At 36.1% G+C, this 27,661-nt stretch overlaps 4 protein-coding genes, 1 long non-coding RNA gene and 1 pseudogene across 7 annotated transcripts; 3 read left to right on the forward strand and 3 right to left on the reverse strand.

Annotated features, from left to right (window-relative positions):
* Positions 1 to 5,266: 5,266 nt before the first annotated feature.
* LOC129571886 (actin-related protein 10-like) lies at positions 5,267 to 13,251 on the reverse strand. Of its 2 annotated transcripts, XM_055451762.1 has the most exons (4): positions 12,938 to 13,251; positions 8,273 to 12,877; positions 7,282 to 8,205; positions 5,267 to 7,196 (listed from the first exon to the last, which is right to left on the reverse strand). In XM_055451762.1, exons 2-4 carry the CDS (start codon positions 8,326 to 8,328, stop codon positions 7,067 to 7,069), a joined length of 1,110 nt encoding a protein of 369 aa, XP_055307737.1. In that variant the 5' UTR covers positions 8,329 to 12,877; positions 12,938 to 13,251; the 3' UTR covers positions 5,267 to 7,066. The 2 variants fall into 2 exon arrangements, with proteins under 2 accessions (XP_055307737.1, XP_055307736.1); XM_055451761.1 differs by lacking the exons at positions 5,267 to 7,196; positions 7,282 to 8,205 and having other exon boundaries at positions 11,465 to 12,877; positions 12,938 to 13,224.
* LOC129571888 (zinc finger protein OZF-like) lies at positions 8,631 to 11,351 on the forward strand. The gene is given in 7 exon segments (XM_055451763.1): positions 8,631 to 9,185; positions 9,187 to 9,765; positions 9,841 to 10,071; positions 10,169 to 10,273; positions 10,365 to 10,783; positions 10,867 to 11,042; positions 11,116 to 11,351. Coding segments are annotated over 5 exon segments (1,629 nt in total). The 5' UTR covers positions 8,631 to 8,677; the 3' UTR covers positions 10,571 to 10,783; positions 10,867 to 11,042; positions 11,116 to 11,351.
* Positions 13,252 to 14,156: 905 nt separating the features above from the next.
* On the reverse strand, positions 14,157 to 15,452 carry LOC129571890 (tigger transposable element-derived protein 6-like; annotated as a pseudogene).
* Positions 15,453 to 16,115: 663 nt separating this feature from the next.
* Positions 16,116 to 17,095, reverse strand: LOC129571882 (uncharacterized). Its single transcript, XR_008688355.1, has 4 exons — positions 16,980 to 17,095; positions 16,722 to 16,912; positions 16,517 to 16,651; positions 16,116 to 16,450 (listed from the first exon to the last, which is right to left on the reverse strand). It is a non-coding gene; the product is annotated as an uncharacterized LOC129571882 (long non-coding RNA).
* A 107-nt stretch (positions 17,096 to 17,202) lies between these two features.
* Positions 17,203 to 21,898, forward strand: LOC129571884 (mitochondrial tRNA-specific 2-thiouridylase 1-like). Its single transcript, XM_055451758.1, has 4 exons — positions 17,203 to 17,425; positions 17,501 to 17,666; positions 17,743 to 17,927; positions 18,009 to 21,898. The coding sequence occupies exons 1-4, from the start codon at positions 17,350 to 17,352 to the stop codon at positions 18,263 to 18,265; spliced, it is 684 nt and encodes a 227-aa protein (XP_055307733.1). The 5' UTR covers positions 17,203 to 17,349; the 3' UTR covers positions 18,266 to 21,898.
* A 72-nt stretch (positions 21,899 to 21,970) lies between these two features.
* On the forward strand, positions 21,971 to 27,195 carry LOC129571883 (polypeptide N-acetylgalactosaminyltransferase 1; the record flags this gene model as incomplete). 2 transcript variants are annotated; one of them, XM_055451757.1, is given in 15 exon segments in its annotated part: positions 21,971 to 22,990; positions 23,066 to 23,113; positions 23,206 to 23,321; positions 23,543 to 23,624; positions 23,688 to 23,819; positions 25,609 to 25,628; positions 25,706 to 25,815; positions 25,931 to 25,986; positions 26,091 to 26,106; positions 26,631 to 26,666; positions 26,727 to 26,769; positions 26,855 to 26,881; positions 26,950 to 26,963; positions 27,032 to 27,059; positions 27,132 to 27,195. In XM_055451757.1, coding segments are annotated over 15 exon segments (1,296 nt in total), but the record flags the coding sequence as incomplete, so codon positions are not given.
* Positions 27,196 to 27,661: the final 466 nt, after the last annotated feature.

The following is a 27,661-nucleotide window of genomic DNA, read 5'->3' on the forward strand; positions in this document are numbered from 1 at the left end:
AGTTTCCAACTAACTTTGATAATCAAAATCAATTGTGTGCCCCTTGTACATTCGCACAATAAGATTTGAAATCAGAGGCTTTGCGTTTTCGGTACACTTCTCGTATATACAAGATTGTCCAATATTTTGGACAATGCACCAAATCTGTTCTCATATCTATTATATATTTTTTACATCACCTTGTTTTTCATCATAAACTAATTAGAAAGTATGGAAATTTTGATTATTTTGTTCTATTTATATGAAAGTCTCGATTATCCGTCTTTTTCGATTATTCGTCAATGCGCTGGTCCGGTGCCTGACGGATAATCGAGGTTCTACTGTATATTGAATTTTATCGTTTAATATCGACGATAAACGTTTAATGTGCTGACGTCATTACCGATTCAAAAATGCTGGAAGTGGGTTTTGGTGGATCCTCAGGATCGTTTAGTACTGCTCCCGGTTCTGGAAGTGGATCCTCAGGATGGGCCAGGGCATTGTCAAACCCAGTCTGGTCCATCCTGAAGATCCACCAAAACCCACTTCCAAAATCGGGAGCAGTTCTGCACGATCCTGAGGATGCACCAAAACCCGCTTCCAGAACAGTATGCATTCGTTAAATAGAAAAAATATCTGCAAAAATCGGGCGAAATCGACCAAAATGTGATCATATCGGAATTTATTTGTTTACATGATAAAAAATGTTAAAGTCGGTCATTATTGGTTATTTTTAAAACCGTGGTTAGCCCCTGGACTAAATGTATAGAATTAATAATACAAAACTGTTATTTCTACACCAATTTATTGTAAATTTAGCTACATTGACTGTGATATGAATGGTTTGGAGCGAAAATGTAATACAGAAAAGTTGAGCGGAAAAATGTCGATGATGAATGAGCGGAAAAGGGATAGCTATATAGTAAACGGTATAGTAAGATAAAGTGAACTTTATAGCTATCCCTTTTCATTTAACATTTTTCCGATGCCTCTCTGGGCATAGTAGGTTAATTCGGTGAAATTAGATGCAGTGGATCTGGACTTTATAAAGCCATGTTGCTTTTTGGTGATTTTGTCCTGTACCAGAGACAGAAGTTTTACGTTCACCAAATGCTCAAAGAACTTCGCCACAGTTTGGAGCTTAGCTATGCAACGGTAGTTTTCAATCTTCGATCTCGCCCCCTTTTTGAAAATGGGTGATACACTCGAGTGCTTCCATTTGTCAGGGAAATGGCCAGCTGACAATGATTCATTGAAGATCTCGGTGAGTGGAGCCGCCAAATGACTCGCACAATTCTTCAGTATCAACGGGTGCATACCATCGGGACCCGTACCTTTCTTGGTGTTCACGGCTTGTAGCTCTTCAAGCACAAAATTTATGTCGAGCTGGAAGTCCTCAGATTGCTGTGACTCGTCGGTAAGAGATTGTTGAACGCCTTGAGTCGTTGAGTCATCGTAGTTGCTACTGAAGAAGTTTGCAAACAGATTGGCCTGTTCTGTCTCGCTTACCGTGCGCATATCACCAAATTGCATGACCTTTGGTTTGTTGTCGGTGCTCTTCTTCGAATTGACATATTGCCAAAATCTCGATGCGTCATACTTGAGCGAGGATTTCATTTTCTCCACGTAAGCGTTGTACAGTTCCGTGTTGAGTTTGTCAAATTCGCGAGACGCCAAAATGTATTTCCATTCATAGTCCGGTTTAAAGCCAAACCGTCTGTAACGTTTCCATGCCTTATCCTTCCTATTTTTTAGTGTAATTAGGAATTTGTTTTTCCATGGAACAACTCGGTAAAATTGACATTCGCCAGACTAACGGAGAGACACGAAACTTAAATGAGTAAAATTAGAACATTATTCAACAATAATAGGAAAATTTAGTTGGAATCATAATGTTGTCGTCTTCACTATCGACTGACCATTCCACATGCGGCAGATTAAAATCACCAACAAAAATAACAATATCTTCAGGATCGATAGCGATTTTGTGCATGGATGCTAAATGTGAATCATAGATTGTTTGCGGTGAATTTGGTGGAATGTATGCACAGTAGATGTATATAACGTGTGATTTAGTAGTGGCTTTTACATAAACGTATTCCAAATCGTCGGCACCGTCCATTTTTATCTCTTCACTGGAGAATTTTTCATTTTTGGTTGTAATAAGTACACCACCGCCGCGTTGAAAAAGTCTATCCTTACGAAAAACAGAATACACCGTGTAACAAATTTCAACTTTTTCTTCTGCACATGAGAAATTCCGATTGCTTGTTTTAGAGGACCAAAAACCAAGCACTTTTGCATCATTAGTTTGTTCGAAACCACGTCTAGACTTTTTTTTATCGACACATATAAGACAAATTTCAGGCCAAAATGAGCAAATCACAAACATGAGCTTCGGTTTGACAGGTAAAAGCAAATAATTTCTAAATTTTCTGCCTTTCAACATCTAGTATGATCCTTTACAAACATTTTGGATACTTACATGACCAAATCGAGTGATGTTTTCACATATTTCTGGCCGCATATTTGGTTGGTTCGAATTCGACTCTGAAAGAATCGACTTTTGGCCAAAAATCCTTAAGTATAGGCTTTTCAGGGATGGTCTCTTGGCGCAAAGTTATTTTTTCTCGAAAATATGGGAAGTCTACCCAGACAAAAACTCTCAAAATTGACTTTTCGAGGTACCTCCCGAACAAAAGTTACGTTTTTCATGCATTTTGCTATGAAAATAACATTTTTTGTTCGGGAGGTACCCCAAAAATACACTATTTGGATGAGTTTCTTAGTAAAAAATTAATTTTTTCGAGAAATATTGGGAATCTTCCCACACAGAATCTCTTATAAATGATTTTTGGGGTACCTCCCGAACAAAAAATGATATTTTCATAGCAAAATGCATTAAAAACGTAACTTTTGTTCAGAAGGTACCTCGAAAAGTCAATTTTGAGAGATTTGGTCTGGGTAGACTCCCCATATTTTCGAGAAAAAATAACTTTGCGCTAAGATACTATCCCTAAAAAGCCTATATTTAAGGATTTTTGGCCAAAAGTCGATTCCTCTATAGTTGAAATCGAACCAACCAAATATGCGGCCAGAAATATGTGAAAACATCACTCGATTTGGTCATGTAAGTACCCAAAATGTTTGTAAAGGATCATACTAGTTGTTCAAAGGCAGAAAAGGTAGAAATCATTTGCCTTTACCTGTCAAATCGATGCTTATGTTTGTGATTTGCTCATTTTGACCTGAAATTTGTCTTATATTGTCGATAAAAAAAAATCTAGACGTGGTTTCGAACAAACTAATGATGCAAAGGTGCTTGGTTTTTGGTCCTCTAAAACAAGCAATCGGAATTTCTCATGTGCAGAAACATGTGTTGCACGGTGATATGAATCGTCAAAAAATTCAGCATCATAAATATCATTTCTGAGCCATGTTTCAGTAGCGTGATCGCAGGAAGCGGTGGTATAGTCATTTCCATTAATATCTGTTACGAAGAAATGTCAAAGCAAACAAGACGAAACATACCCTTGGTGGTTATGTATCAATGGAGCCAAACAAATGAATTCTCATTACAGATCCCGCTACATCATGTGAAAAAGTCATTGAATTTGGAAGGAAAAGTGGAGCTCTGGCTCAAAAAGGCCTACTTTTTATTCCAAAATGTTGATTCCAAAAACGCACTATGTCGGAAGATATGCGGTAGTTGACGTCGAAATATTCAGTGCACGATTTCCGGGCGTGTTCGGATTCTATCAATTTGGGATAAAAAGTCTCTGAAACTGCTTTGGGCGAAAAAGTCATTGACTATGAGAGAAAAAGTGGAGGCTTTGGCACGAAAAGACCTACTTGATTGCGTTGCTTCTTCAAGATGTTCATGCTTATTAAACTCATAATCACCGCGGAATTATTGTCAAGTTGTGTTTAGAATTTGATCGAAGAAGAAATGTTTTTTGCTCAATGTTTTTTTTTTCATAGCTTAGCGGCATCTGTGATTTTCAATATTCAAACCGTCTCTTTATTCTCAGGAGTGCGTCCCGAAATATGTCAAATGAGTTTGATATCACAGATATTAATGGGAATGAGTATACAAAAGAAGCGTTTGTGTTTGCTGCATATGCTACGACAGTTTTGGTAATAGATTGTACACACAACGCAGTGTTCATCCGATGTGCATGACTCTAGTTGCAACATCGGCGATGAAAATCGTGACGATTCCCTTCGTAGTGACCTGTGCAGCCGTTGTGCTGTCTCTTCACGACGGGTTGAGGCTGACGTTGAAGACAACAGCTCTTTTGGCACAAATTTGGCTGGTTGCGTTGGCGCCGACCCCTCCGTGGGCGCTGCAGTGGCCGTTTGTTGCAATGCCGGCTCGTTGCAATCATTGCCGGTTCCAACCGTTGGGTTTTCACTGTGCCACTGGAGTTTTTTGAATTTGGATGAGCGGGCTTTGGTTTCAAATTTTGTAGTTGCGATCGAATTTGTTGATTGTCATGAGTTTTGGGACGGTTTGCCGGTGCAGATGACTTTATAGACTTGACCTGAAATTCGGTGGCTTTGATTTTCTTGGGCCAAATACCTGCCGCTATTACCTTGTCAAAGTGTTCGCGAGGAACATCGAGTTTGAATGACACGAATGGCAACTTCATTTTGTTGTCTTTCTTCACGAGCTTGGTTATTTTGAAATCACTTGTCAATGGTCGGACGGTTTCAATGCTATTCTAGTGATTAATAATATCCGTAGGCTCGGTTGTCGGTAGAAATTCAGTTAAATAAACCGAGCGCATCAATACAGTATCAACGGGCTTTGAATTTGCCGTTTTGTCCACTGTTCCCGCTGGCATCACGACGAAAAACCGATTTGCACAGCTGTGAAGTGTCACTTTGCTCTTCATCTGAAGAGTTCAGTTCTTCCGAATCAAGTCTGGGTCGCTTGTTTTTATTCCGCCGTGAAATGTTTACATTTTGCAAGTCTCCAAGCGGTAAACCCGAGTTTGACACGTTGTCCGATATTTGTTGATGAATTTTAGTTGGCGATGGCGTTTCATCCATGGGCTCAGTACGTGAGTTTGCCGATTTATTGGCTTTGTCCGAACTCACGGAGCTAATTTCGTCAGGATAAAGTTGTTTGAGCTGGTTTAATTTGGTCCATATTGGCTCCAGCATTGTCAGCAGCTCAGCGATTTGGCTTTTAACCTCACAGTTCGCTGTCAACGCCTGTCCGAGCTCCTCCGGCGCCCCGGTGCAAAAAATCAAAATGCGCCCCTTCAATTTTTTTCATGAATTTTTGAAGTAAAAAAACTGGATTTTGAAGTTTATTTATAGAAACGAATAATAATAAATTCACATTATGTTTTCATATATGATAAAAATAATGAGCTGGAAAATCTAATCAAAAAATTTGGCAAAATATAAAACTTTGATTAATCGAATGGTTGTTTTCTGGCTTTTTTCGACGCAAACTCGCCAATAACATCGTCATATTTAATCGCATTTGCAGTTTCATGCTCAATGGAAATTATTGCTAAATCGTTCAACCTGTCTTGAGTCATTGAATTTCGCAAATAATTTTTAACGATTTTGAGCTTTGAAAACGAACGCTCGCCAGTTGCAATAGAGACCAGACTCCTGAGTAGAATACGATATGCAATGACAGCATTGGGAACGGAATTTTCCATGTTCAACTTCATAATTGAATTTAAAATGTCAATGACGTGGACGACGTTCTCGTGCTGTGTCAAAGTTACAACAAAGCTGAGTTCACAAAACAGGTCATCACCATCAATGTCCGATTGTCCGTCACATTTAAGAGCATGTTCAAGCTCCTTGCAAGATTTCAACAAATTCCCATTTTGTTTATTCTCTTCAAACCGTTCAAAATCATACAAAAATGAAAAGAGATGACTGAATGATTGAAGTGCCTCGAAAGGGACAATGATTGCATCCGAAGCAACCTTAATTATGAATAAAAAAAACATTGTCTTTGAATTCCACTTTGGAAACTACACATTGCCTCGCAGCAGGTCGCTTCGAGCGTCCTGTGAATTCAGGTTGGATTTGAATAATTTTACAAATCTCTTTTGCATCATCCAGTACTTTTTGACAGCCATAAGTGGAACAAGATTCCAAAAAATGCATAATACTTTTGAGAGATATTATGGCAAAAATTATTGACGAATTGAAATGAATATAAATTTGATCATTACTCACAAAAACGATAAAAAATGCCAAGCAGCACAAATCGATGCATGTGTATGCCATCGCGCCGAACAATTGGCTTTTCTGCAATCTCAGCAATGATTTTTGTATATTTTGTGTGACGAAGTAGCGGCGGAGTTTTGTTTATTGTTTACACTTGTTACATTTACCGTGATAAAACTCAGTGACTCCGCTCTGTTCATATTGCTACTCTCTTCATAAACAGAACACAAAATATAATAGAGAGTGTATTCATATTGTTCTCGCAGAAATGCATTGCTAATTGATATTTTTTATATGGAGCGCTCTGCTGAAAATATATTTTTCGAAAAACCGCTCCTTTCGGCGCCCTCGCGCGCCTTTTTCTAAAAAAAACTCCCAAAATAAAGCGCTCGAGCGCCCTTTTTTTAAAGCAATTCCTAACATGGAATGCGCCGAAGGCGCTAGAGCGCGTTTGTTAAAAAGATGTTTCTTCAATAGGCGCCCCGGTGCGCCGCACTCTCGCCCGGACAGGCGCTGACTAAGATCCAGTGATTCTTTGAACAAGTATCGGTTGGTCCCGATATTAGACCTTTAACAGTTAAGCTAATGTGCTTAGATTTTCCTCGAGGAAAACGAGGACATTTTTTTCGAAACGAAAAAAGAGGACATTCCAAACATTTATTTTTAAATGAAGGATGAAATGAATTTAATTATAAATAAATGATGATAAATAGTCATTTTATACAATTTGAATTTCATTTTTCTTGATTTGCCCCTCTTATTTTACGGATTTTTAAAGAAGATTCGCCCGAAAAAACGAGGACATTTCGATTATTTAAAAAAAAGCGTCAAAATACAATAAAAAAAGAAGTGTAACGTGTAATCATATGGAATAAATAATAACCTAATTGCCCCATGGACGATTATCTTCTAAATTGGTCCAATCGGGTACTCGATTCAATTTCATGTAGTTTTCCTTTGTAAGGCCTTTTGTTTTGAGCATTTCCATGCCGCCATAGATTGAACCGCCCAACCTTTTTTTTTAAAATATAAAGATGAATGGATTAGAATTTCGTATCAAAGCGAAGAAAGAAATTAAAAAAGTCTATGGACACTTACCACGCTGCAAAATTCTCTTTTGCCGGCACACGATGGAATTTGACGGTGTTTGCGTGTAATTTCTCTTTGTAGACATCTGTTTTCAATAGAGCGAGTAGTTCATTTTTCAGCCGAGCCATCAGACCTTGTGCCATGGCGGTGCCGCCGATAATCACTAGATTTTCCAGCAACGTCTTACGCATATCGATGCCACAGGCAACAATTGCATCCAATATGATATACGGCAAGCCCAAACGATCATTGTCCTCGGGAAACAAAACTTCATACGCTGTTTCTCGTAATTTTCCCGAAATCGTTATCGTTTCTTTTCCGTGAATCGGGTAATTTACATCAGGTGGCGGTGTGACCTCTTCGCCGTTTTTATACTTTTGTGATCGTTCGTACGTGGTGACGAAGCATGTTCGAATTTTGATTTCTTCGACAACTTCATCGGTAAGTAAATCGCTAGCGACACCATTCTCTAGTAGTTGCCGTTTAATTTCGGCATGTACAGCTTCGGCGGCCAATGGTTGTGCCTGCCATGAATGCAACACTTGAATACCACTATACACTGGAATTACTGTGGCTTCCTTTTGGCCGATATCAACAACTAAAGCCGTGTCAATCGCCAGCGTGGACAACGACACCAAATGCGACGGCACAAACAGTATCGATGAGATTTCAAAGTGTCGGAACAACACCTTTGCGAATACATCACGAATCTCTGTCGGACACAATACACTTTCGACAATCACCACTTTTCCCTCTTTTGGATTGACTAACAAATGCTTGAAGAACAGTGTCTGAATGAAATCTACCACTTGATCGTAGAACTGAAGCTGATTACTGTAGTTGAAGAGTGATTTTGATGTGGTTGGTGACGTTCCCGATATCACTTCGGTCGGAATGATACTCCGTGGGAACGGTTCTTGTACAAAACCTAGCCTGAAATGTTTCGGTAGTTTTTTTAAGTTATTCCATCATTCTACAAGGTAACAGAGCGTTTACTCACTTTGTGTAAGCCGAACCGATGTCGAATACAACGGGAGCTATCTCGTACACGGGCATTTTTCGGTATTTTAAGCTAGAAAACAAAAAGTTTAGGCAATTTGTCTCTCAATTTCTCTTGCGTTGTGTTTCGTACAATATTTGACATTTCTTTCACTTGATGATTTCATTTGGTTACACGAACGAATGCACGAACGCACACCCATACACACAAACAACCGTATTGTTTAACAGTGTAGCAATTCGTATTGCAGCGGTAAATGTCAGTTCAATTGACATTTGGCAAAAACAAGTATATTTTTATTTGTTTACCAGCAGCACATAATATTGTTTTGTTTGTTTTTTTTTGCGACTAAAGATAGAGAACGAATCGAAATTTCGCATGGATTTTTGCTAAAATAAAACGAAAATGGATGGAAGTTCATTGGAGTATTTTTGCCGCGTCTGTGCAACGGAAACAAATCATTATCATTTATTTGAAACAAATCATAATGGAATCCAGTTGGCCGAGACGCTAATGCACTGCTTGAAACGGCCAGTGAACAAAATAGACGGCCTCCCGAAATATATTTGCCCGAATTGTAAGACGAATTTAATATTCACCTATGAATTTCATAACCTTTGTGAGGCGAGCGAGCAATATTTTATGAAAAGATTACAACCGCTAAACCACCAAAATACCGACGAATTTAAGACATTTCCAAATGTTGAACCACCATCAATACACGCTATAAATGAAAATGCAATCGATGCACACATAAAAATTGAAAACGACTATGAATTGGGAACGACAGCGGTAGCGGCGATGTCGGGGATTCTTCAACCGCCGAATATTGTTGACGATGGCAACGACAGTTTGGAGTTTGATATTCAGCCAACCATGCTCGTCGCTTATTTGTTTGGAGGAAAATTTTGATGTAAACAATATCAAAATGGAGAAGAGTGATGAAATCGGGAGTAAATCATCGCAAATGCCAATTGGTCGGTTAAGACAAAGACGCAATACGACGAAAGCGAAAGCCACACAAGCTGTGACGCTACGACGAAGTCGACACAAAGCCAATGAAGAAGATAAAGTGTTTGAATGTTTCGAATGCAGAAAAACATTCCAGCTGTTGAATGACCTGCGACAACATATGAACGAGCATAACAACATACGGAAGCCATTCGAATGTACCACGTGTAATATGCGTTTCATTCACATAAACAGTTGGTTTCGGCATCGGTCGAGACACACCAAAAACATTCATGAATGTGAATATTGCTCAGAGTCATTTAACACACTCACCGCTGTAAAGCAACACATTCAGGATATGCACAAGGATCATCTAAAAGCCTACAAATGCGATCAATGCGCCGAGGAATTTGCTTTGCATTTCCTACTAGTGTTACACCATGAATGGCATAAAAAAGCCAAACCGATCATCTGCAGCACTTGTAACATGGTTTTCTTCAATGAACGCAAATTAAAAGCACACATTCGAGACAATCATGCGAGTATGGATCAATCGGATCAAATTCACTATAAATGAATTCATTTTTATCAATTTTTCTCTTTGTTTCTCGTTGCAGACCATTTGTGTGCGGAGTGTGGAAAATCCTTCAAAACTATTCATTCGTTGGCCAGCCTCCAGATGCTGCACACCGAAGAAAAGCCCTTTGCCTGTGATCTATGCCCAAGTAAATTCAAATGGAAAGCCGCATTACGAACTCATTCCCTCGTTCATTCTGGGCAGAAACAGCACGTTTGCGACATTTGTGGCTCATCATTCACAACCAAAGGATCGATGAAAAAGCATAAAAGTTAGTTGCGAAATGATTCAATTCGGTTCTAGCTATATAGTTTAGTTTATTGAAAGTTTACTGACTTTTTGGCTTGTTTTATCTGACTTTTTTGCAGGAATACACACCGGTGATCGACGATATCAATGCGACACTTGCTCGCTAAGATTCTATAGTAACGACCATTTGAAGCGCCACATAAGAACCCATACCGGCGAGAGACGTATGTGCAACAGAAGAATTTTTAATTTTTCTCTCCTTAAAACATTCTCTATTAATGTTTTGATATTTTTTCGTTCATTCATCATTTTCAGCATACATTTGTACATACTGTCCGCGTTCATTTTCGCAAAGCAACGATTTGACAAAGCACTTGCGTTCGCATGTGGGCCAAAATATGTATCAATGCAGTGATTGCGGTGAATCGTTTCGACTTCAAACCGAACTACGAAAACATTCCTTCACCCATTACAATAAGGACGATAATTCAGATACGCTCAAAATGGAAGAGCAGCAATAATTATAATATAACATCGATTGTAGTCTGTAGTCGCCTCAATTTTTGACAAAATTGTCAATAAAATATACATGTAAATAAACAATTGTCTGATGGCAGCATGAATCCCAGCAGAGAGCCTTTAAATTTGTTTTTGAAAAATGATTCGAAAAGACATGGTGGGGATTTCGGGTGGAGTTGATTTAGCGGTGGCCGGTTTCTTGTTGAAGCAAAAAGGTATGGCGTGAAAAGTGAGAGAAATATAATAAAGTGCACAAACATACTGAAGATCTTCTCTTTTTCTCTCTCATCGTGTACAGGCTTTGATATTCGTGGTGTTTTCCTGAAGAATTGAGATTTAGTTGACGTTTCGTTACTGTTCGAGTTACTGTTCAGCCGAAACAGACTGGGAAGATGCACAATATGTCTGTGATAAATTACAAATCCCGGTTCAATGCATCGATTTCGTGAAGCAGTACTGGACCGATGTGTTTGAGTGAGTTCGTTTGGCGTTTTATTGAATATGTATTCAATTATAAAACTAAAATCTTTTGTTGCCATCACCGCAGGAACACTATGAAGAAATATCAGAATGACCAGGCACCGAATCCGGACGTTTATTGCAATAAACACATAGAATGTGCCGCATTTTATCGACACATCAAGGAAAATTTAGCAGCTTAAACAGATGCGATAGTCATTACGTCTAACATTAAAGCAGAAGGAAGATATGGATATGGTTTATTGTTTATCACTTCGGTGAAACCGATATTGACATTCTGGATGACTCTATCAACTCTTGATGAAGAGCAAAAACTGTATACTAAATTCAAGGATTATTCAAAAAAAAAAAATTAAAAATAAGAAAACAACAGTTAAAAAATGGTACACAAGAGATTTACAATTCTAGAAGTCAAATTTATTTTTGATTTTGGTAAAATTGTTTCGAATTTTTTGCAAAAATGTTTCACCGCAACCATACGTACTCACGCTTGAAATTTAAGAGGTGGTAAGACGAAAAATTCGCCGAGGGTCAAAAAAATTCAATTGTAAGAAAAAAGCTAAAAAAGGTCTTGAGTTTCGAAAAAAGATTCTATCTAGTGTAAATTGCTGTCCGGAAAAAAGTGAAGAGCTAAAAAAAAGGTCAACACATTCATTTTTCAGCAAAAATCGCGTACGGTCAATTTTTTTCAGAGGGGGTCAAAAATACCCTTAATACCCTGCGTGAGAATCTATGACCGCAACCATGTTAATTTCAAATCAGAACCGAATTTGCCTCCATCTTTGCTCCAAACGCAACGAGGATTTCTGTTTTGCGTGGCATTTTTTATTTTCTCTGAAAAGTTTCTTATCCTACTTATCCACAAGGTAAACTTCTTGAGTGATTGAATTTGTGAAAATAATTCGGGAATAAGATTCCAAGTTGATGATGGAATTTCATAGAGCGTAGTTTCAACGCTGACTTCCTCAATATGATTCAACTCAGTCAGTATCGGAAATAAGCTATTTATTCCATCCCATACATTGGTTAGTATAACAGATTTTAAGTATTTATTCTCAGATATGAATTCGAGAACATACGGTTTGATGGTTTTATCTTCAAAACATGAATATTCAAAGCGTTCAAGTTGGCTGAATGTGAATGGAATGTTTGTTATTTTGTGAAATGGTAAATTGAAGTCAATAACATTTTCGAAATGATATCGATCAGCATTTTTAATATTTGAATTAAAATGCATTGTTGGTGATAAACGTTTGAGGTTTGGTAGACTGAGATCTTGAAAAATAATATCTTTTATGCTGTACAAATTTAGTTTCAACTCTTCTAGCTGTGGATTGAGTCTTAGCATCTCTTTAATTTCATTTTCTTCAAAATTCGTTGCTCTGTTGACATTTAATTCACTCCTCTGGTGAATTCTGCCTCCAAAAAGAGACAGTTTTTTCATCTGTGGTATACAAATGGGTGTAAATTCTTCCGAAAAACAGCTAAACCAGATCTGTAGCAAATTCAAATTAGGGAATACAGAACTGAAAGGAAACTCACAAATTGGCGCTTGATAACCATGCAAATCGATGTTCTCAATATTAATGAATGGGTTTCGTATTTCTTTGAATAAAATCATGGGTGGATGTGTCAACTCTAAATGTTTCAGTGTCTTTGAACAATACTCTGCGAGATAATTTTCAATTAAAAATACAAATTCTACAGGCTCGTATCTGCCCTTGTAAGTTGAAAAAAACAAGTGTGAAACAAGATGGCCGAAATTTCTGAGAAGCTTCAATGCTTTGCCACGGTCATCTACATCGACATCTGGTTGGACAAACGAGCCTCTGGAAAATGCATATAATTTAGTATTTTTTTAAAATATATGCAATGTTTTTCCTAAATACCTTTGAATTTCCGAAATTATATGTAATCTTCCTTTGCCATATTTTCGTCTATAGACACCACAAGCTGCTGCATATAGTTTTTTACTAGTATCCGCCAAACTGAGTAAATCCTCCCATTCGAAAAAGTCAAAAATCAGTGTCTTACAATCATCATCGATGGTTGTGAGATTCAATGGTTCTAATAAACTGGATGAGTTGCAATTCATTGTACTTAATTACCAAATTATTATATATTTCATCTATTAAAAGCAAAATATTGGATGATATTCTGGAAAAAAAGACTTTATTCCTCAATAGAGTGAAAGACAAATGTCAAAACTGACATTTCATTCAATTGGTTTATTTCTTTTGTACAGTAAAACCTGTCAATAACGGAATCCCATGGGGAAATTTTTTTTTCCACTATTGACACGATTTCCACTATTCACAGTTTCCGTTATTGGCAGGTTTTTGAGTCGATCCAAACATGATTTTCCATTATTGGGGGTAAAAATAAAGAAAAAAAGCAATGCATACATTTTTATGCGCGTTTAATGATCAAATCAAGTGATATTATAAGCGTGAAAAGGAAATACTGAAATAAAGGTATTTTTTAATAAATGATTGTAGGAAAAAACTGAAATTGAAAAAAAAACAGTGGATGACAAAAATTATGGTTTAAAATAATCTGTAATTGAAGATTGTTTCGTTTTGTTTGCAATCAAATCATCTTGTACTAAATTAATGGATTCTACTATTTTATCGAGTAAAAACGTATTTTCCTTGGCGTGCGCAAAAAGTCGGAGTTCTTTGAGCATGTCCAATGCTTCGTCGTGTTTGATTGTTGATGCACTGCTAGCTTCATTTTGTTCCGAGTTCTCATCTTCACATTCGTCTTCGTTTTCGCTTTCGTCGTCTCGATTTTCATTGTTTGGAGTGTTGAACTCGGTATCACTTTCAGTAATCACTTCATCGTCAATGTGTGCGAATTCTTCTGGCGATAGATCATCAAAACCAGCTTGTTCCATCAAAGCGCGCAGTTCAGATAAAGGAATATTATCTTCGTCAGTATCGTCGATATGTTCTTACTGAAAGCCGGCTTTGCGAAAACAGTTTGGAACCACTTTATCATTTAAACTTTCGATTGCTTCCTTCAACCAAAAAATCGCATCGAGAAATGTTATGCCTTTTACTAAATCCGATACGTTTCTCGCAGTGTCCATTTGGCAAATCAATCGCTTTAGAACTCGTTTTCGTAATGTACTTTTATTGCATTGATGATTCCTTGATCAAGTGGCTGAGTTTGGCTTGTCGTATTGGGTGGCAAAAAAATCAACTGAACATTCGACAATTTCAAATTCGGGTGACTCGATGCGTTGTCCAAAAACAATAAAAATTTTCGTTTTTGAATCATCATTTTCTTGTTCAATTGTATCAAAAACTCTTCCATAATCGATCCAGTCATCCACGCTTTTTTGTTAGCATACCACGAAACCGGTAAATGGTGCTTCTTTACGCCCTTAAAACATCACGGATTTTGAGATTTACCAATGACTAGCGGCTTCTCGAATTTGCCGTCAGCGAAACAGCACAATAAAATAGACAACCTATCCTTTGAATGTTTGCCACCGTAACACTTTTCACCCTTTTTGTGCAATGTTTTCTTTGGTATCGCTCGGAAAAACAACGCAGTTTCATCGCAATTCGCAATGTCTTCGATTTTATATCCAGCAATCATCTCTGGTAATTTCTCCAAAAAGTCATTGACTGGTTGTTGTTGTACATCCTTTGATTCTCCACAAACGGAGGAAAATGTTAACTTGTGCCTGCTCTTGAACGCCTCAAGCCATCCGTTGGAGGCCTTGAAATCGTGTTCACCAATTTCGATTGCAATTTCTTTTGCTTTCACTTGAATTACCGCACCGGAGACTGGCAAATTTTTGGCCAATGCTTGTGTGAACCAATTGTATGTCAATTCATTGATTGTTTCAAACTTTGAACTGCGCATCTTCATCTTCGCATCAACATTTTGCGATGAAAGGTATTCATCGATTATTTCCTTTTTGCCTTTAATAATCTGGTACACAACAGACTTGCCACATTTGTATTTTTCTTTCAAAATTTCGATTTCAATTTTTGCTTCATGATCTTTTATCAGTTGGTACTTTTGTTTTAATGTGAGCCGCGAACGTTGAATAGGTTTATTATCGCCTTTTTTACGATACATTTTGAAGAACGAAAGAAATATGTGAGAGTTATGACTTTTAGAATTAAAGAAGTTCTAATTGTTGGATCGGAGTGTTTTTCGCTTGGGTGCAATTGACGAACTGAACAATAAAATCAAATTTATTGATTGAGTATGGCATGAATATCAAATGTATGGCAAAACTGTCGCATACATAGAGTCGGTGAATAATTCATAGCTATCGAGTCAGCATAAAACTGAATTTCGATTTCTTAGAATTTTTGATTACACAATGCTGTCCAAACAATCGAGCAGTCTAAACAATGACTCAAAATGAGAAAGTAAACGATACATATTTTTTTGCACTGCCAAATTAGCAGCGATAAATTCTGCGTTCACGAAACGAAACAATGATTTTCAACATACTGTAAATGTACTGAATTGCACGCGGCAATCGAGTGGTTATGTTTTTATTGGGAGCGTCGAAAAACTATTTGCTTGAATAACTAAGCAAAGATTTTGGCGGACAAAAGTATAAGATGATACTGAAATCAATGTAATGTACATTGAATTGCAGGTTTTTAATGATGATCATTGGTTTTGATATAAGAAAAAACATGTTTTTAAATAAAAAAAACGAAAAAAAAATTTTTGTCAAGAAATTTTTTTCCACTATTCGCGGTGAGTGTTTTCCGTTATTAACAGGTCAATTTGTATGGAAGAGCTCAATGGCCAAAATTTTTTTCCACTATTGACACGATTTCCACTATTTCCAGGTTCCGTTATTGACAGGTTTTACTGTATCTCTCCCCCTATGTTTATTACACATTATGTGTGTATATATATTCACGCATGCTCATATGCTATTCACTCATATGAATTTGAGAATCTAAAGAATCTCGAATGAGTATTTTATTTGAATATTCATCCCACCGTTATTTCATATTTAATTGAAATTCTGTTGCTTTCATCTTGCTGTTTTATTTATTTTATAGAAATGTATGATAAATTGTGTTACAGTAGAAAATTTAACATAACCTTAATTCAATTCAAATGTTAAATCTCGCAGAAAATGGGCAATTTATGTGTTTTTACCCTATCACTGCAAGAAACAGCTAAATGTTGTACTTAAATAGCTCTTCGAAAGCCTCGGCCTCCCCTCTGGCGCGTTGCCATGTAGAGCCGAATGTAAAGAGTCCATGATCTTTCACGAGAACGCTATACGTAGTGGCATTTTCATGGAATGCTTTACGAATTGCGTCCAGCAGTGCATTTTCGTCAGACACCTGTTTAATGATTGGCAGAAAAACATTACCGTATTTTTCATTTGTTGCTCTATTCCAGATTGCCTGCGTAAAGAATATATTTATGTAAAATCTAAATAGACTCGATTTGAATTTTCTGTACAAACAAACCTTTGTGTTGACGTTTCCTTTAGTTTCGAACACACCAATTTTGTGTTTTTCGGCAAATCGCCTTGCATTTTCTGAGTGTGTATGGACTACAGCCCACAATTATTGATTGGAAACTCGAATGCACCACCACACAAACTATCACCAATCAATAAACAATTATTAGTAATCCACAAAAATTCGTTCAAAGAATACAAAGTTAACTTACTCTTTGAGTTCAGTCTGAACACTACCAATGAAAATTTGTTTGATTTCGTCCTCCAAAATTCCACAAATACCTCCAGTCGGCAAGTAAAATATGTCTTTTTTTGTGTGAATAGAAACACCGCCACCATTAACCGTAATTAACCCACGTGCATAGAGAACTTTCGACACATCGCAAATAATTTGCTTATTGACCTTGACAAAAAATTTAAAATGTAATATTTTTCATTTTAAGCGTATACCAGTATAATGGTTAACTCACCGTTGCTTCTGCATCAAAATCAACTGACATTTTTTACATACAATTATTTTATTATCAATCTTTTAGGCTGCGTTACTAAACTCTTACTCGTGAAGTGTATGTAATGAACAATTATGTGTAGTGACTGTTATCAACTGACTTTTTTCCAATAGGGATTACAATTTGAAAATTTGACAACTTGGCCGTATTATGGTGTCAAACGCGATTGATGTCTACTTCTAATACAACACTTGAGTTAAATCGGTTCGGCTAAATGTACCATGTAAATAAACAATTGTGAGGTTATGTTTACGTTTTGTTTTGAAATATTTTCATTCGCCTGATGGCAGCATGAATCCCATCAGAGAGCCTTTAAATTCGATTTTAAAAAATGATTCGTAAAGTTGTGGTGGGAATTTCGGGTGGAGTTGATTCAGCGGTGGCCGGTTTTATGCTGAAGCAAAAAGGTGAGGCAATAAAATTTCAGGAAAACTGTAAAAAAGTGTACAAATATTCTAATCTCTCTCTCGCTGTGTGTGTAGGCTTTGATGTTCGTGGTGTTTTCCTGAAGAATTGGGATTTAGTTGACGAAACGGGCTATTGCTCAGCTGAACAGGATTGGGAAGATGCACAATATGTCTGTGATAAATTACAAATACCCATTCAACGCATCGATTTCGTGAAGCAATACTGGACTGATGTGTTTGAGTAAGATTTTTGGCATTATTTGTATTGACAATTTCAATCGTAGAACAGAAATAATTTTAATCGGTCGCCACCACAGGAACACTTTAAGGGAATACCAAAATGGTCAGACACCAAATCCGGACGTTTATTGCAATAAATACATAAAATTCGGCGCATTTTATCGACACATCAAGGAAAATTTGGTAGCAGATGCAATAGCTACCGGACATTATGCCCGCACATCGTTTGGACAATTTCTGGAAGATATTCAACCAAATCAAAGTACTTGGAACAAAAATTGAAATTTGAATGAAAAACTAAATGTCGAAATTGATTTTCAATAATCCAATTTTTTTTTGCCAGATGTAAAATTGCTACGAGCCGTTGACCCTCGAAAAGACCAAACATTTTTTCTGTCGCAAATACCTCAAGATGCCTTACGTCACACCATGTTTCCAGTGGGTTCAATGCTCAAATCAGATGTAAAGAGATTAGCCCACCAAATTGGACTCGAATCAATCGCACAAAAGCGTGAAAGTACGGGTTTGATTAAGCCTGTAAATTCAATCATATTTAAGGTGGTCAAAAAGTTAAAATTAGGCGAGTGTAGCGATAATTAATTCATTTCCAATCAGTCCAGCATTGCTATATGGTTGCTGTATTTTTATGAAGATAAAAACCGAACCACCTTAAGTGTAACCTCATCTTAGATGCTCAAAGAAAGTCGCTTTCAAATGATGTATTACTCAAAATGAATAACTTAAAGGATTTTGGAAATGCCAATATCTCAATGTTGACCGATTTTTGAATCGTGAAGCTTTTTTCGATTGTCAGAAACGACGAGATAAAAATTTTATCACATTTTACAGATACGTAAATTTTCAGAAATGGCCAAAATTTTGCTTGTGTAGTATTTTGAGAGCTCTAAACGATGACATATTGGATTTATCATTGGACACAGTGATACACTTTTTTCGGCTTATTACACATTAGGCACAACAAGAATTACTGTTTTTTACAAGAAAATGTTAGAACTTATAAACAAATTCGGCGGATTCATAGAAAGCGAACAATCAGCACATAAAGTGTGCAGTCGATGTTAGCTGATGATTGCAACAAAAGGTGTCAATAGGACTGATTTTGTCCGTCCTTTTGTGATTTTTTTTGGATGGACAATTTCATTCTGTCCGTCCATTTGGGATTGAAAGACGGACAATTTTATTTTGTGTGTCCGTTTATGGATTTGGGACGGACGGACGGACAAAGTCTATGTCCGTTTGACTCCTTTATGATATTTTGTATAAAACAATATCAGAAATAAATTCTCCGTCGAAAAATAAGTGATAACAGGCTATTATTAATAGCTCATCAAATGTTTGAAAAACTTTATTTTCGGGTGCTTTTCGGACGAAGAAAATTAAATTGTCCGTGTTTGAATCCCAAACGGACAGGACAAAAATGAATTGTCCGTCCTTAATATCTGTAAGAGAGATAGATAATTGATATCTGTAAGAGCTGAAACGAAGCTTCGGATTGATTTTGAGCCTATTCTGACCTACCAATTTTGATCTATCAGCCTCGGACTGATGACCTGAAAACCCTTGTAAAATGGCACTTTTGTATGAAAAGCTTTGATCAAAGCAAACTGCCATTTTTTTTATGAGAAATCACCCAAAAAGCCATGTTTTATGGTTTCAGCAAGGGGGAAATCACTCAAAAGTAATACCAAATAGAAAAGTAATACCTCAGTTATTTCTAGTAATACCTCTGGTACTACTTTTGATATTTCTATGAAAAAAGTAATACCGAAAAAAAGTAATATCCAAGTAATACCAAGTAATACTGATCAATAGAAGTAATACACCTGGTATTACTTTTGATTTGTACGGAAAGTAATACCAAGTAATACCATTTATGTAAAAGTAATACCTAAGAGTGATTTGCCCCTCGGGTTTCAGTCAAGGCATACCGATATTATTTTTTTTGCAAAAATATTGGGGGTTTGCAAACAATCAAACATCTACTTTCCCATAAGTTTGGTCTAAAATCGACATTTCTTGAAATTTTCCCCAAAAATGACACTTCTATATGGGAAATCGTCAGAATTGCTATTTTTCAAGGTCAAAACTGCTATTTTTGGCAAAATAATCAGGGATTGTTTGTGCAAGTTTGTGTTTTTACTTTACCGCAAACTTTGTTTGTTAGGTAAAGTATTGGTTTTACTAGCCAAAATTTCATGACATCTCCTCTTTCGGACCACTATAACGTCACGCCAAACTTGAAAAAGCACATATCTGTACACTAGGCAATGTAGATGGGATCAAATCCTATCGATCAAGACCTATCCACCCCCAAAAACATGTTGTTTACTATGAAATATGTGCAAAATAGCGATGTGCGTATGGCGTCGTTCGCGTTCGCGTCCGCGTCCGCGTTCGCGTCCGAGCTTTTTGTTCGCCGATTATCTCAAAAAGTTGACAAGATAATTGAGATCTGTAAGAACCAAAAGTTTTGGCATGTCGAGACAAAGCTTCGGATTGATTTAGAGCCCATTCTGATTTACCAATTTCGTACCATAAGCCTCCGACTGAGGACCTGAAAAACCTTGAAAAATGACACTTTTATATGAAAAATCACTTAAAAAACCATTTTGCAGGATTTTGGTCAAGGTAAACTGACATTATTTTGTGAAAATAATGGGGGTCTGGGAACAACCGAATACCTACTTTCCCAAAAATTTGGCCTGAAATCGACATTTCTTGAAATTTTCCCCGAAAAATAGACTTTTATATGAAAAATCACTCAGAAAGCCATTTTTTAGGGTTTCGGTCAAGGCAAACTAATGTTTTTTTGCAAAAATAATGGGAGCCGTCAAACAACCGAACACCTACTTGCCCATAAATTTGGTCCAAAATCGACATTTCTTGAAATTTTCCTCGAAAAATAGACTTTTGTATGAAAAATCACTCAGAAAGCCATTTTTTAGGGTTTTGATCAAAGCAGACTGATGTTTTTTTGCAAAAATAATGGGAGCCTTCAAACAACCGAACACCTACTTGCCCATAAATTTGGTCCGAAATCAACATTTCTTGAAATTTTGTTCGAAAATGACACTTTTGTATCGAAAATGGTCGAAATAATTATATTTTAAGGTAAAAAATGCTATGAAAAAAGGGTCCATTCAAATTTTGGTTAAACATTAAGCGGGAGGTAAACTAAATTGCTGCGGAGCAGTAAAGTTTGGATTACGTATGTAATTCGTTTTATTTGCATATGCTTTGATAGTAAATTGTAAACAAAACGTTGTTCTTCCGATGTATATGAATTTAATTGCAACATCGGCGTTGGAAATCGTGACGATTATCTCTGGGCGAGTGTCGATGAATCGAACAAATTACGATTTTTCAAGGCTAACGATAGCTGCCTTATGCGATAATGAAAATATACGTCCTGAACGTACTGAAAATATTGCTCAAGACGCGCGAGCGCAAAATTTTTTCCCTCTTCAACAACGTAGCGTGTGTATTCAACTGTGTTTACTGAGAACTACATTAAAAAGGGCGCTCAAAATGATTGAATATATGTTGCAATCAGTTGAATAAACGCTGAAATCATATTGTTTATATTTTGAATTTTAGAAAGGGCGCTTGAAATACAAGCGACACTTGAATATAGTAAAATCGCACCAAAACTTGAACATTGAACACCATTTTCTTCATTTTTGGCGCCCTTTTGAATACATCTCGCGCCTTATCCATGTAATTCTCGATACAAATTTGGGTTTGCGCGCTATATTTTTGAATAGTCCCAAGATTTTGCTTTCACGCGCTTTTCGCAATAATGTAAAATGTTCATTCAAAGTACGGTTTGGAGTCCAACCGTGTGTAACGTTTCCATCGGAGTGGTGCACAGGGGAGGAGTAAGACCGGGTTACCCCCTCCCTTAATTTGTTTCTCGGAAATTTGTCAAGAAATTTTTTTTCTAAATTATTTCAAATTAAAATTAGAATTAATTCATTATTCCTGAAAAAATGGAAATGATTCAGCTATTGTTTTTTATTGTTAACTAAACATATATGTACCAACAAAAAGAGAGGGTTTTTCATGAATCCTATTGGACTCATTTTCCCTGGAAAAACTTGAATATTCAGGTGGTACTTGGCAGTTTCAATAAATGAAAATATTTATCTTATTCTTTGTCAGACTCATTGAAAATATGTATTTTTTAAATAAAAACATATGTGCATTACGCCATCTATAGTGTATTTTGATATTAAAATCTATGTGTTGAGAGAAAAATATAAATTAGCTTTTTTAGTTTACAATAATTTTAAGGATTGCCTAGTTTTTGAGAAAAAAAGTAACATTGAACAATTTATAGGTGCTCTTTAATGTGATGTTTTCATCATCAATATACAAGTTTGTAAGTTGTTTGCGGAATTAAAAGTTGACGTCTAAACTGAATGGAATTATCAGACAAATGAAACTAATGAAACGTCAGATTTCATCAAAGAGCTGGTTGTTTTGTTACAGTATGAAGGGAAAGTTATCCCACGTTTTGATGCTTAAAATACGATGACGGAGACAGTAACAATAGGAATCAAAACAACGGAAAATGCCAAATTGATTAGTTGTAACAAAAACTGATGTGAAACAAGTTTTGATTTGTGTGTGCCATAAATTGTTTCTTTAATTTCTACAATACCACATCATCACCATTCGATCATTTCACCATCCGACACGAAGGGGAATAATTGAGATTAGGATTCAGAAAAAATAAATCGGGAGTTGAGAACATCCAAATGCCTATTCGTGCAATTTCCTATACAAAGTTATTTAATAATGAATTTGCGTGGCATTCCCGTACGGCGATCGTTGAAAACAAAAATTCTTTTCCTTTCCTTCGTGTTCGCTACATTCGTTTTATATGTAAAATTCATAACGAAAAGTACAGATGCTACTGAAAATGAATCGAACATTCATTCGGAAAACCAGAAATTGATCGGAGGAGATATAATAAATATTGAAAACCAACAACCATTGATAGTGGATGAAGATGAAGAGGATGTGGGTCAAAGTGTTGAGCTATACAAACAATACATAGAAGCCGACATGGCGAAGCAGATAAAGGGATTAGGTGACAATGGACAAGCCGCTTCACTTGCAGAAGCAGCGTCAAAAGAAATTGGGGAAAGTCAATTGAAAAAGATTGCACTGAATGAAGAGCTAAGTGAGCACATAAGCTACAATCGCTCACTTCAAGATGCCCGCAATCCTTTGTGTCGATCACAATACTTCAACTTAAATGAGCTTCCAACAACAAGTATCGTTGTCATATTTTACAATGTAAAGTAATCCATTAATATTATTGATCCTGTATTCCAATCTATAGTCATTTTATAATACACAATATCAAACTAGGAACCCTACTCTGTGTTGGTGCGCACAGTCCACAGTGTGCTTAATACGGTAGATCATCGTTTACTGAAGGTTATCAAATTCTATTTGAAAATTTTACAATTTTTCATTAATGTTCATTATTTAAAAAAATTTGTTATTAGGAAATTATTCTAGTTGACGATTGTAGCACAAATTATGTCTTGAAAGAAAAACTAGATTACTATGTTCATACAAGACTTCCAAAGAATATTGTAAAAATTGTTCGGTTAAAACACAGGTTAGTATCATGAATTCACACTTGCAGAAAAAAAATTGAACAGTAACTCTACAAAAAAAAAAAAAATTCAACAATTTCTTATATATTCAACAAAATTTAAGAAGGAATTTGTTGAATGTGGATGAAATGTCATAAAAACCGGTTAGAATAGTGTTACGGTGAAAGGATAAAATATTCTTATGTATACAGCATTTTTTCTGATTATGATTATTTGTTTTCAGATTGGGTCTCATTCGAGCCAGACTTTCTGGAGCTCGTTTGGCAAGAGGAGATGTTTTAGTGTTTTTAGACGCCCACTGTGAAGTATTTCACATTAAATACCTGTATACCACTGATCAGATGTGGTAATTAAATTTTCATTTACAGGCAAACATTGGTTGGATAGAACCTCTATTAGCTCGAATCAAAGAATCTCATAAAAGCGTTTTAGTTCCAATTATTGATGTAATTGATGCAAAAGACTTCCATTATAGTATCAATGGCTTCCGAAATTTCCAGGTAACAATCACTGTTGAATACTACAAAAATCTAAATTACTAAAAAGTGTTTTTTTAAATTGTTTTTTTGATATTGAAATAAAAAACACAAATTCCGGTATATTTGTCGTACTGCTTGGTTTATTTGATAGATAAATTCATACCATATAATGTCCGACATACAGTTTGGGGATATGACCATCCTTTTTAGGGGGTCTTCAGGAAACTAAATTTTTCGACCTATTTTTTTGTCTTTTTCCTGCTTATAATCAGAGTTTGACTCAGGCGATAGATATATGCTTTAGCATAGAAAAAATATCCGCATATTTTTTGGTTTGTCCACTCTCAGTATATAACGGCACCCAGCTTCATCGAGTATCAGCATGCACACTGAACGTGGTAGTATAGGGCGGTTTGTTTACGAAGAAAAAAATTGTTTATAAACAAAATCTACCAGAACTATACAGCCCAAAACCTTAACATAGGACAGCATTGCTGCCGTTTAAATACATTGCGCCGTACAACCCTGGAAGATTTTGTTTATAAACAATTTTTTTTCTTTGTTAACAAACCGTTCTGTAATCTATATTACTACGTTCAGTGTGCGTGCTGATACTCGATGAAGCTGGGTGCCGTTATATACTGAGATACTGATTGTGCAAGAGATTAATTAATCATATCAAAAAAAAATCGAAGAAAAAGTTTCATACAAAAAACATGTCAATTTTGGCCAGACCTAACAAATGTTGAACAAAAATGGGTCTGGCAAAAATCGAAATGTTTTTTGTATGAAACTTTTTCTTCGATTTTTTTTTTCGATATGATTAATTAATCTCTTGCACAATCACTTAATCATGATTAATAGCGATTAAGTGATTAAGTGCCGTCTTAATCATCCGAAAAATGATTGTGCAAGTGATTAAGTAATCGCAAAACGCCCACCTGTAGAGAGTGGACAAACCAAAAAATATGCGGATATTTTTTCTATGCTAAAGCATATATCTGTCGCCTGAGTCAAACTCTGCTTATAATTGACGACAAAAGTTATTTCGTGCTCAAAATATGGTCGTGTTTTGGCCTAAATTTGCATGAAATAACGAAACAAATACGAATTAGCCCAAAACTCATTAGTACAGATTGACAAAATCTGTTTTTGAGCAGTAATCTGGTTTCATCGAGCAGTCTCTATTCACAGCCATTTGGGTAATACCCAAAAACAAATTTTCCACTGTTTTTGACCAAATCGGTCTGGTTGGTCACCAGATTTAATAAAATGTCCATATACCGTCTTAATCATCCGAAAAATGATTGTGCAAGTGATTAAGTAATCGCAAAACGCCCACCTGTAGAGAGTGGACAAACCAAAAAATATGCGGATATTTTGAGCAAAAAAATCAATTTACTGAAGAAACTGTCTCCTGATAGGTTTTTTTTTCCAAAATTCCGAATATGCAATCTGTACATCATCCAACAAAATGACCCTATTTTACGGCTACTCTCCGTGGGGATACATGAATTCTTTTGAATGAAACGATTTACACTTCAAAGTCTAACAAACTTCATGAAATTGTGAGAATATGACCTCAAAATCTTCCAAAATAGCTCAAAAATGGACTGTCAGGAGGGGTGGGTAAAAAAGGAGGGGAGATGGTCATATCCCCAAACTGAATGTCGGACATTAAATGGTATGAATTTATCTATCAAATTAACCAAGCGGTGAGATCAAAATATCGGAATTTGTGTTTTTTATTTCAATATCAAAAAAACAATTTAAAAAAAACACCCTTTACATTTATTTTACATACAATTAGGTCGGCGGTTTTACTTGGAAGTAAGTTTGAACTCAAAAGATAGCGGTGTTAGTAATAGTTAGAAGATGATTAAATTTGTATTAATTCAATACTGCAGTGGACACTTTGACTGGATTAATGTACCAATGAAAGAAAAGCAACGTCTTATCAAAAATTGTGGAGAAAAAGCAGACATTTGCCCAACTTACAGTCCAACAATGGCCGGAGGTTTGTATTTTAGTATTTTATTGACACCACCAAAAGCTGGCTGAATAAATTCCAAATTATTTCAATTAAATTCATTCAATTTGATTTAAATTAATTAATTGTTTTATTGGTTTAGGATTGTTCGCGATATCCCGTGAATATTTTTGGGACATTGGTTCTTATGACGAACAGGTAAGCAACATTAATTTCTTTGTGGATTTCACTTTTGAATGATTATTTCATTTATATTCAAAAATTTCATCATTTCATGAATATTAAACAAAATTGACGACCAGATGGACGGATGGGGAGGTGAACAGAATTTTGTTATTTATTTTCCAAAAACTGATGGATTCAATCGGAAAGCTTTACCTACACACAAGCAATTCGCGCGAGAAACTGGGGAATATTTGCTCCTATACGGAATAAACATAGAACACTTGTGTGCGTTCACTCCAGTTCAGAGCGGTTGTCAAACTTACTAACACATACGCAAGCTTGCTAGTGACTCAATAGTAGAGTAATGTCAATACGTTTATTCCAGTGTGGTGCAAACCAGCGTGCTATGAAATAAATGTATATGTCTTTTTTCCCCTACTGAGTGACTACCAAGCTTGCGCATGTGTTAGTAAGTTTAACAACCACTCTGAACTAGAGTGAACGCACACACGTTTACTCCAATACAGAGTGTTTTATGTTTATTCCGTATAGGAGCAAATATTCCCCAGTTTCTCGCGCTAATCGCTTGTGTGTACATTTTGAATTGTTTTTATTTCAGTGCAGACAATTTATACGTACATTTTCAAAATTTTAATTTTCCTACCTTTCTTTTCAAGGTGAAAACCTAGAAATGTCATTCCGCATTTGGCAATGTAAGTTTCTGAAAATGCATTTACAAAATTAAAAATGACATAAATTGATTTAATTTTAAGGTGGAGGTACCATAGAAACGATGCCTTGCTCACGTGTCGGCCAGTATGACCTACAATATCTTTTCTTCTAATTACAATCAATGAAAACTTCTTTCTAACTGTGCGATTAATTTTTTTCAACAATTCAGCATTTTTCGTGACTTCCATCCATATGAGTGAGTGCTTTTGTTCAAAATGATAAAATTTTCAAAGAATGAAAACCATCAGCTCAATTATTTTGCAGGTTCCCTGATAATCGTGAGTGCTTTTATTAAAAATGATGAAATTTCCAAAGAATGAAAAACATCAGCTCAATTTATTTGCAGGCGACACCCATGGTATCAATACTGTGAGGTAAAATTACGAAGTTAATGAGATGGTTCTGAAAATATTAAAATGTGTATATTTGAAAATGTGTTTCTATAGGTTGGCAAATGTTTGGATGGATAGCTATGCCGATTTGTTCTTCCTAAATCGCCCTGATCTGAAGGTAAAAATAATGGAATTCAATGCTATGCAGGAGTACGACACTTTTGACCAAACTTCCGTACTATAATAAGGTCTTCAGGCTAGTGTTGGCCTTCGAACACATTCGAACACTTGTTCGACCGTTCGTCAACATAAAAAGAAACTGTTTTGTTCGTTCGGGAAGTAGAAAAATATTTTTTCGTTCGTTCGTTCGTTCGTGAAATTGAAAAAAAATTTTTTTGTTCGTTCGTTCGTTCGGAGATTCAGAAAAAAATGTTGTTCGTTCGTTCGTTCGGATAATATGCTACGGTCGAACATGTTCGGATTTTATTGAATCAAAATATTGGAAAATTTCTGTTTTATGCAAAACTATTATACAAATCATTCATCTAAATAATTTAAAGAAAGTTCATAAGACCATTTCGTGCCAAAACCAAATTGGAAACAGTTTCTGGCAGGATATTGGAACGGGCTCGTTCTAAAACGTA

This window comes from Sitodiplosis mosellana, unplaced genomic scaffold (genome assembly GCF_009176505.1).
Source record: "Sitodiplosis mosellana isolate CC-2019 unplaced genomic scaffold, AAFC_SMos_1.0 Smas_scaffold_3616, whole genome shotgun sequence".
In the NCBI taxonomy this organism is placed as follows: Eukaryota; Metazoa; Arthropoda; class Insecta; order Diptera; family Cecidomyiidae; genus Sitodiplosis; species Sitodiplosis mosellana.

What these genes read in the sequence shown, in the direction of transcription:
- LOC129571886 (XM_055451761.1), bottom strand. Translation starts at nt 13,143, where the DNA reads ATGAATTGCAACTCATCCAGTTTATTAGAACCATTGAATCTCACAACC. An exon ending in ATAATTTCGGAAATTCAAAG is followed by an intron (nt 12,878 to 12,937) that starts GTATTTAGGAAA and finishes TGCATTTTCCAG; the next exon opens with AGGCTCGTTTGTCCAACCAG.
- LOC129571884 (XM_055451758.1), top strand. Translation starts at nt 17,350, where the DNA reads ATGATTCGTAAAGTTGTGGTGGGAATTTCGGGTGGAGTTGATTCAGCG. An exon ending in TTTTATGCTGAAGCAAAAAG is followed by an intron (nt 17,426 to 17,500) that starts GTGAGGCAATAA and finishes CTGTGTGTGTAG; the next exon opens with GCTTTGATGTTCGTGGTGTT. An exon ending in TACTGGACTGATGTGTTTGA is followed by an intron (nt 17,667 to 17,742) that starts GTAAGATTTTTG and finishes TCGCCACCACAG; the next exon opens with GAACACTTTAAGGGAATACC.